General features: G+C 34.7%; 1 protein-coding gene across 1 annotated transcript; it reads left to right on the forward strand.

Moving 5' to 3' along the window:
- The first annotated feature begins 35 nt into the window (after window positions 1-35).
- LOC113856222 (MICOS complex subunit Mic10) lies at window positions 36-9,648 on the forward strand. Its single transcript, XM_027487954.1, has 3 exons — window positions 36-239; window positions 4,479-4,618; window positions 9,201-9,648. The coding sequence occupies exons 1-3, from the start codon at window positions 107-109 to the stop codon at window positions 9,219-9,221; spliced, it is 294 nt and encodes a 97-aa protein (XP_027343755.1). The 5' UTR covers window positions 36-106; the 3' UTR covers window positions 9,222-9,648.
- Window positions 9,649-9,986: the final 338 nt, after the last annotated feature.

A 9,986-nucleotide genomic window follows, 5' to 3' on the forward strand; every position in this document is an offset into this window, starting at 1 on the left:
GGAACAAAAAAAAAAAACTGAAGGAACAGGGAAAGAAAACCCACAAGCCATAATCAAATCGAAAGAGGAGAGAAAAAGAGAAGGAAGAGACTGGTGGTTCCCTAAAATGGCTGACAACAAAGAAATCATTTCCCCAAAGTATGACCTCGATGCCAAATGGGACGCTTGCCTTGATCTCACCGTCCGCCGCTTCGTCTACTCCTCATTTGCCGGTGCATTTGGCGGTCTCCTGTTTTTCAGTAAGTATCTTCTTTGATTTCTTTTTCTTTTCTGAATCTTCTGAGTATGCTTTTGTTGTGGGCAATAATTTGTGCTTCAAATCTGATTTCGTTTTTTCTCATACACACTTTGTTTTGCTCTTTTTTAATAATTTTAAACAAAGTGCTTCAAAGCTGCTGTGAGTGTCATTGCTTTTGTCTCTGAGGAAAATCGTATTGTTATATATTTGACCGTCTGAGAAGGTGGATGTGATTCTAGACTAAAACACCACATTTATCTCTCCCATCGTTTTCTGTCTTAGGAATAAATGTCCTTGTTAGATATTTGGTCTTGCGGCTCTTGCCTATTGTTATATATTCCTCTCATTTCTGTCTATTATCCCGATAGATTCAGATGAAAAGGTATGTAATTAGGACTTAGGAAGAGTGCCAGATGAGGCAGCTATTTTCTGTGTGTGTGCTTTCAAGTGAGATTACATTCGTTGCTGAAGGTTGAAATTTGTGCTATATTATGCCTGAATCCTGTATGCGAAGAATCTAATTAAGAACAAGATTGTTGTTACCCTGAAGTATGAGTAGGAAATATGTTAAGTGATCTTAACAGATAATGAGGAAATAAGGAAACTAATCCTAGAGAATAATCTAAGATATGATAAGATATTTTTGGATATTAGCATATATTCTAACAGAAATTTGAATAAATCCATAAGCTTGAAGAACTTGAAAATCCCACATCCCTTCTGTGACATCCTTCACAGTTATTTGGTAAAATAACATATTTTGCACAATCCCCAATTCCATTGATTGTATCTGATTGAGTCATAATACTGTACCTATCACCATTGAATTTGTTATTATCGTACTGACATCAAACCAGAATAAGGGCTGACTCCATTCTTGTTAACTTCAAAGAGATGAGCACAAACCTCAATGGCCACATGTTCTATGGATCAAGAACCAAATCAAATCTTGCATTGAACCATACAAGTTCTCCACTTCTAACAGGAAAGCAAGCTCGTAGAATTCTATTTTTGAAAAGCCCATATCTTTTCCCCAATGATTTGGGCTTTGTCTAGAAAGTTAAAAATTGACCCAATTTCTATGTTGCGCACCCAACCATTGCTTCCTTTTGGATCCCATGAACAGTGTGCCTAGTCTCAAGTGTCAACCACAAGTGTCCCATCCACCATTGTACAAGAGTCAAGGTTCATCAATGTAGGCTTGGTCCACGCGAGTGATATCCTAATCTCTATTGTTGCAAACAACAATCTTTGTCCCTCGACCTATATCAAAGAGACATGTTAGAACTTTAAATTAAAGTACTGACTCCTCCTGGTGTTAGAGACATGGGCTTTCCCTCTCAATTCCACACTTTCAAAACCAGAAGTCCCCCTATTTTCTATTCTTTACCTGGTTATACCCTCTTCCCCATTCTGTTACATCTTTAGCTTACTAACTAACAGCGCAGTTGTTAGACTATCTATAGCTGTATAATCATGCTAACACACGCCAAACTAGGCCTCAAGCATTGAAATGAAGATTTTTTTCATGGAAAATATTTCTCCAATGCAAATAAAATAATGTTTGTTTAAATCTAAATATACTATTTTTTTCCTATGATAGTAGTGCATTAGTTTGACCTTTGCATTATTCTTTAGGAAGATTAGTAAGTATTGTTTCTCACACAACAATTGAAATTTTAAATCTAATTAGCAAATTGCCTAACATTTAGTTTGGGATTGGCTTGCTGCTGCTGCTCGTGCTTAGAACAACAAAGGATATGACGTGTGTTAGAATAACTGGTTTCCTTATGATCTTGGTAGTATTGTGTACTTTAGATCTTAGGTTCAAGTCTTGGTAGTATCCTTTCATGCTTCTCAATTATTGTAATATGCTCTATCTGTTTACTTTTCACAATCCACTTGCTTTTTGGATCTCAAATAATTGGAAAGTGCCAATTTAGACGGAGTTTGTTGTGTGTGGAGATGTTGCTCCCTCATCAGTTCTTTCTTTTTCATTCTTTCATTGTATTTCTAATATATATTGCTTCTTTAGGGGATGTATGGCATGCACTCTTACATGCTTAAGATAAATGAGGTATGACTTGTGGAGTAGCCATTTTAAGAGGTCTGATATCCATGTTTAGTTACTCATGGCTGAGCATTGTGTATATACTCCGTTTTGGACTTCTATGTTTTAGATTTTGTTGGAGATCCGATAGAGTCAATGGGCCCAAGTGCTAATTTGGTGCAGCAACAATCGAATAAGCCAACTGTTTGGAGAGTATAGAGAAGGAATAAGTAGAATAGGGATTGATGATGTGGAAGGGGTTGTAGTGTGTGGTGTGGGCCCAGGGTGGTTTTGAGTGATCTTCTGTTATATTGGGATGGAGTGAGGAGAGAGAGTATCTTGGAAAAGATTATGGAATTCGTTAGAGATAGAGAGTTATAGCTCTTTGTTAGAAGCCTTGCTCTGGGGACAGGAAGATCATTCCTATATTTTCCTTTAGATCATTCAATAATAGAAGTAGCATTTCTCTTTCAAATATTTTTTGCAATTGTTCCTTTATCCCTAAACAATTTTGCATCAGATTTGAATACCATTAGATGCAGATTATGGGGAACTCATTGGTTGGTGTAGGCTATGTTGCCTTTTTTGTTGGCTTGATAATAATCTTAATTTTTTATCCCATATTTTAGGTTTAGGATTAATGGTTAGTTGAGTTAGTATTCAATGATGATCACCTATTTTTGCAAAGTTTGTCAAGCATACATCCATGATGGATAAGCCAATTTGTTGGTTGAGTAATGAGTGTCATGATTAGCCTTATCATTAATAGTTCCATCTTAATAAGAAAACTTGGTATTTATAATCAATTTAAGCTGCTGCTTTTTATTATTATTATTATTATTATTATTATTATAAAACACATTGTTTAGTTATATATTTGTTGGTGATTTAGATTGATGTTTATGATATCTTTTATACAACCACCAACAAAACTTATCTCATTAGGTGACATCAACTACATAGATCACACAATACCATTAAGTTCGATAAAAAACTTAATCCTCAAAAATATTATTCATCATTATTATTTATCATTAGATCTCTTTTAATATTTTTTTCTAAAGTTTTTCTAGGTTTTACTTTATCTCTTTTACCATACTAAAAGTCATATCATCTACTGTCCTCACTGGTGCTTACTGTGACATGCTCTCTGCATATGATCAAATCTCCTTAAATAATTTTCTATCATATATTTTACTGTGGGTGGTACTCTAATTCTTGCATATATGTCATTTTTTATCATGTTCTTTCTTGTTTTGACTACTTATCTATCTTAACATTTTCATTCCCTCTACTACTTGTATTGTTCTGTTATGGTCCAACGTTTATTACTATATAAGATAGTTAGTCGTATCGTAGTACAATAAAATTTTTCTTTCAACTTAGTAACAAATGACCTTTGATGCTTTTCTCTACTTTAATCACCCAACATGTATTTCTAAATAATATCTTCATTAATTTTTTTTATCATTTTGTAAAATTGATCCTAATTACCTGAACTTGGAGACTTGTCATATTTTACCCCAATTTTAACTTCAAATGCATGACCCTCATCTTATTTTTTGCTAAAGTTGCAATGCATATACTTTGTTTTTCTTATGCTCAAACAAAAATTCTTAGATTTTAAAGTCTTCTATCGTGACTCAAGTTTAGTGTTAACCTCTTTTTTGGATTTTTCAATCAGTACTATGTTATATGTAAGAGCATGCACTTGGAAATAATTTTTTGTATGTCACTCGTAAGCACATTTAAAACTAGGTTAAGTAAGGGCTTAAGATGGAGTCTTGATATAAATCTATTCCTAGGGAAGTCCTTAGATACGACACTTGGAGTTCTCACACATATAGCTACTCTTTCATACATGTTTTGTATAACCCAAATACATACATGAGTTTTTTATAGTCTTCCACAACATTTCTCTTGACACATGGTCAAAAAACACTTATGCAATAAGCCTTATTACATGAGGGCCTATGAAAAAAGTTTAATCATGAAACTTTTCAGAATGAACTAAAACGAACTAATTTTGACAAGCTATATTTGAAATCTTATTGAAATAATATGAAAAGATCTTATGAGAGTCATAAGCTCTTGATATGCACTTCCAAAAGCCCCCTGAATCTTCTTGTTTTATAGACCTCACCAAATAATTAATATTGAGTTATCCACTTATCCTGAATGTTGTAACAGGGAGTCCTTTGACTCGATGGGCATCCATTGCTTTTGGTGCTGGAGTTGGAATTGGCTCTGCATATGCCGAATGCTCTCATCTGTTTGATGGACCTCCAACGAAGTTAGCCCTACCTAAGGTTTCAGAGACTACCACCCCGGTAGGATTTGTCTTTTATTTTCTTGTTTATATGTAATCTTTTTAGAATGATTATCCAAAGCATGTGTGACATGTCAAAAGCTCCAGTAGGTAGAGTTATAGTGTTAAGCAATGTCTACTACCTGGAAATGTAGAAAAAGTTCTGAATTGCAGGGATAGCAGCAGTATTGTGCAATCACTTTGTGTTGGGGAGTTGATCGTTTTAGGTTCTCATTGGTATTGTGTTTAAAGTTGCAGTTGATGTGCTCAAAATTATGGTCAATAGCTGAAAAATGCAGCCTTGCCTATTATGGTGAACAAGGGCTAAAAGCCCACATTTGCCCTTGACCTATAAGATTTCAATTTTTTTTGGATAGTCTCATGATTTCTAGTGTGCTTTTTGCTTAAGAAACATTATAGGATTCAAATCTCTTTGTTGTCTGACCACAACGACCTACTGCTTCCTGGCTTCATTTTCTGGCCAACCTAGATGCTTCTGGCCATTTACTCACTACTCATAGGTCTCTGTTTTTCCTTTGATCTCTGCTCACGCATTAGAGCTCAGTCTTTGATTACCATTCATAGCTTATAAATGTTTGCTCTTTTGATTTATTTATTTACTTTTGCATTCTGTTCTTTCTTCTTCCTATATACATGATTCACATTCTTCTTGTTTTTCTTATCTAATGTGCTCTGTTTTTCTTTTAACTTGCAAATTTTACCATTGTTTTTTGTTTTTCTTACTACATTCCCGGCCTTACCAAATCTTTGCCTTTGGTGAAATGTTGCAATAGAGAAATAAGACCCGTTCTTGAATAGATCTAGGTTGTAATTTTTCTACCTTTTGGAATTGTCTCTTCATGCATCTGTATCTTCTTCTCAAAGTCCTCCAACATCAAATCAATGCAATGTGCTGCACAAGGGGTCCAATACAAGTGTTTCCTTTTTTGCATCAACATCTCCCCTGCAGCTTTATAATTTGCTGCATTATCAGTCACAACTTGGACTATATTTTTCTCACCAATTTCTTCAACAACATCGTCAATCATTTTAAATATTTTATCAGCTGTTTTTTCTATATGAGATGCATCAATAGACTTCAAAAAAATAGTTCCTTTAGGACTATTCACCAAGAAGTTCAATATTGTTCCCCTCCTCTTATCAGTCCACCCATCAGTCATTAATGTGCATCCAACAGTATTCCATTCAGTTCTATGTTCTTCTAATATCTCCTTTGTTAACTCTATTTCCTTCTTCAAATACTTTACTTTAATTTCATGATAGCTTGGTGGTTTAAATCCAGGACCATGGCTAGCAATTAAATCACACATAACAGAAAATTCATCACTTCTTGCCACATTGAATGATATGGCATTATTATAAAAAAAACCTTCCAATAGCTTGACAAGCCTCCTCTCTTCTAGTTTTGTTGAATATGTTGTTGATTGTTGCTTGGGTGCTCCTTATCCGAAAAATATTTCCTCCTCCAGTCACTTCATTCTCACTTGGTTTTCTTTTGCTTCCACTACTTGTATCTAAAGTCTCTTTCTCAGCAGAACAGTCAGCAAAGGAATTTGATTTTTTATTCAAATTTTCTTGCATGCTTACAAGTAAATTCCACATTTGCTTTTTGACCGCATCCAGAACAGATTTGCATGCTCCAACATCTTTGGCTGTTTGAGTCAAGTGATGCTTCAATCTATAAGCACCTCCACTTACAACTTTTTGACAATATTTGCATTGAATTTTTTTTGTACCTTCAATTGCAATCCCATGTTGCCATGCTACATCACTTTTGTTTCCCGGTGCATTTTTTGGTAATGACTTGGAGGGAGGAGCTTGACTACTGGTTGAAGCCATTTTATCTAATGGTAGCAGACAACCGTAGCACAGAAAACAGAGAGCATAAAAACAAAAACAAAAACAGAAATCCCAGTCACACACAATAGCCCAGAAATGATGAAGATGAAGAAGAAAAAAACAGAGCACAAAAATCACAAAATCTCAGACCCAATCGCAGAAAAATTCCAGTCGCCGGAGCCAAATCCCAGTCACCTGAGCGAAGTCGCAGTACTGGAAAGAAGCAGAGAAGTCGAACAGCAGAGTCGGAGGAAGAAGTATCGAAGAACAAAGGGAAGAAGAAAGGTAGAAACCACAGCGTAGAAGGTTTCTGATTTTAGGGTTCCAACCCCTTTAATGTGGTCGGGTCGGGTCGCAGGTCAAGGGGCCTAAAAGGTCATCTTCTTCGCGTCGTCTGGATCTTGCGTTTCAACGATTTTACGCTCCGACAAGCACGATCCCACCGATCCTACCAAATCGTGTTTCCGTCACCGATTCGACCCAGAAGCTTGCCTGGAGATCGTAGAATCATACGATTCTACGATCTGAAACGCGATTTTGACTACCTTGATGACAATAATCACTTAATGTTTACTATTCTGATAATTACTTTATGTTCTTGGTTTATTGCATATAGAACAATTTCATATGTAGAGTGCTGTTTAAAAGAATAAAATCAAGCTTCAGAATTGGTAGGTGTCTACAAGTTGTGAGATTCATATATGAGAATAGGACTGCTTAATTTGAATGGCTAATTCTAATTTGAATGGATTGAAAAATGACAGTGCTAGTAGAATTGTAAGCCACACTGCAATGCATGGATTTTAATTAAAAAAAAAATTACCACCTTACAAGTCAAGTGGTTTGAGAATTATAGTAAGGGGAACCCACACTGCAATGCATGCATTTGGATTGTAGTAGATATGTATAGATAGAATATTTTGGAGGGACAGTGAGGAAAATGCTTCAAATGAAAAAATTCTACTCCCCTTAGTGCTTCTCTCTCCCTTTGTTCTTGGGGATGCTTCCTTTCTATCTCCTCTCTCCCTAAAATAATGGTTTTGGCTAGCTTTCCTAGTCTGACTGAGTGTCTGTTCGGTGTTGAAATCCTGATTGTGGCAACAGAAATAGATTTTGGCAATGTTTCAAAAATACCTAGTCTTCCTAAGATATTGTTTTTGGCTAATTTTTTTGTTTCAAAAATCAATTCTGTGATTAGTAGGATTCATTTTGAGAGAGGTGAAGATTTTAGCAATAGCTATTTTGTTGACAAGAATTGATACTAGATGTGTGACTTGTACTTAATTGTTAACATATTAGCTAGCACTTTAACTCCATTTCACCAAATTTCAAGGCTTTGTCTTGTGAGAGAAAAATTTCTCAATTCTGTCTCAATACAAACATGCCCTTAATCCTTATAGAATCAATTCTTTTCAACTAAATTTAAAATGTCTCTCCCCGAAGAAATCTATTCTTTTTACCTCAATTCTACCAAAATCAATGCTTTCAACATTAATTCTTTCAAAATTGAAAAATTTTGGAGCTTTAAATTAAGATAGAAATTCCAATGAAATTTAGGGCTATGTTTTGTTTTGCTTTTAAAATTAAATAAAAAAAAATTGAAATGATTTTGTTTTAAATTTTCTTCCAGATAAATCAATGGAAATAGTTGACACCATGAATAGGTAGAGAATCAATTTTTTGTGTATACACTCCAACTTAGTGGGCAGGATAGCAGGGAAAGAAATTTGATACTTTGAGTCGTACATTGGTACACCGGCAATGTTAAATTAGAAATGGAGTGGGTGTAAATTGTAGATAAGTATTGGAAGAGCGATCTTGTGGATGTAAAAAGGTACAATATGGAATCATAGTTCTAAAGTTTGTAGTTTTAGAATAGCACTATAAGGTAAAACTTCTGACGATTTAGAAGGTTTAGTTTGGAAATACCATTAGGAAAAAGGATTTTCGAAGGAGGGGGTCTGTATGGTCGGTCACATAGGGAGGGTGTCTAGAGGATACAAGGGTATGTGGTGGGGTTTATGGCCGAAGGGAAGCTTGTGGAGAAGGTAAACATATTGCAGATTTTTCATTAGCTTTTAAGTTTACAATAGAAAACATTGTTTTATGAAGCCGGAGGAGCATCTTATTACGTTAAAGGTGGGGTGGCATGCTCCTAAATCAATTTCTTTTTTATAAGAAATTCAGATAAAAAACTTTGCATGGTTTGTAAAGTCATATCTAGAGAGCTTGGCTTCTCAACATAGAGTTTTGTTAGATACATGGGTTAAGAGGAGATTAAGAGCGAAAGGCCAAAATAGGAATTTGAGAATTGAGTGGTGTGACAATTTAAAGGTGAAGAACAAAGGAATTTTCAATGAAGGGTGTTGTAGCAAAGGTTTTGGGGGGCACAAGAAAGAATTAATATATGTGGGGCAAGAACAAGATGGCTAAAGGGATCAGAAAGGTAGCAAAAGAAACTAGGTGAGTTGGCAGGCTGTGAGCCTTAGGGTAAATAATCCTGGTGGGGGAATGTGAGTGTCCAAGATATTGTTAAGGTGAAAAGGGCGTAGGATAATGAGATTATGTGGGTCAAGTGGAGGAGAAGCACTTTTCTATTTATAAGAACAATGGACATAACAATATTGTGCAAATTATAAAAAGGACTAAGTTCATGAGTTGTACTCATTATTAATCATGCAGGCAACATATGTATTTAATGAACTAGATGGGGAACATAACTAACGTATTTCTTGTCTTTCCAGGATGTGCAGGGCTCTGAGTAGATGCTATAAGTATACCGCTTCCTGATTACTGGATGTGAAGCAGAATTTTCTTGTGATTGTTGATGGTTCCTTACTGTTATTGCTCTTGAAAGTGTTGCACTACCATGATTTCATAAATGAACATCACGTATGCGTATGTCATTCCCAAGCTATTAGGTTTTTGTTCTCCAGTAGTCTTGCGCAATGTTTACGTGGTGATGGATAAAAAAAATTCTTCTTCAGATTTAGTTTCTGTTGCTTGACTATAAATCTGATCTAGTGTATTTTTGCGCACCAAATTTTTAAAAAAATTGGATTGGCGATGGATGTGACAATATTCAGGCGAAGATTCAATCAGTTCAATTGGCTAAGTCAATGAAGTGGATAAATTGATAAATAATGTAATATTGATAAATATATTGACAAATTATAAAATACAAGTTTAATTCAAATTCTTTAGGCTCAAAGTCAGCATATTTCACTCATCTAGTCATCTTCCCTGCATCTTTTTACTCCATCGCAAAGGCATTTTAATGTTTCTGCTTATGGGTTGTACTGCAAGTGGGTTAATATTTACTTTAATATTATTAGTTGTAAATTTTGCGTTTTGTTTAAAAATTGTATATACGATTACAGGTTTATTTTAGATTTAAATAAATTTTTGGTCCAGGAAAAATTTGTAATTTTTTAATTTAATTTCTAATTTTCTGATATACTTCATAATATATATATATATATATATATATATATATATATATATATATATATCCTTTTTTTTTACCAAAT

Source organism: Abrus precatorius, unplaced genomic scaffold (genome assembly GCF_003935025.1).
Source record: "Abrus precatorius isolate BTA unplaced genomic scaffold, Abrus_2018 Scaffold11, whole genome shotgun sequence".
Lineage (NCBI taxonomy): Eukaryota > Viridiplantae > Streptophyta > Magnoliopsida > Fabales > Fabaceae > Abrus > Abrus precatorius.

Coding starts and splice junctions, on each gene's coding strand:
- LOC113856222 (XM_027487954.1), top strand. CDS start 107: ATGGCTGACAACAAAGAAATCATTTCCCCAAAGTATGACCTCGATGCC. Junction 240..4,478: donor TGGCGGTCTCCTGTTTTTCA/GTAAGTATCTTC, acceptor ATGTTGTAACAG/GGAGTCCTTTGACTCGATGG. Junction 4,619..9,200: donor TTTCAGAGACTACCACCCCG/GTAGGATTTGTC, acceptor TTGTCTTTCCAG/GATGTGCAGGGCTCTGAGTA.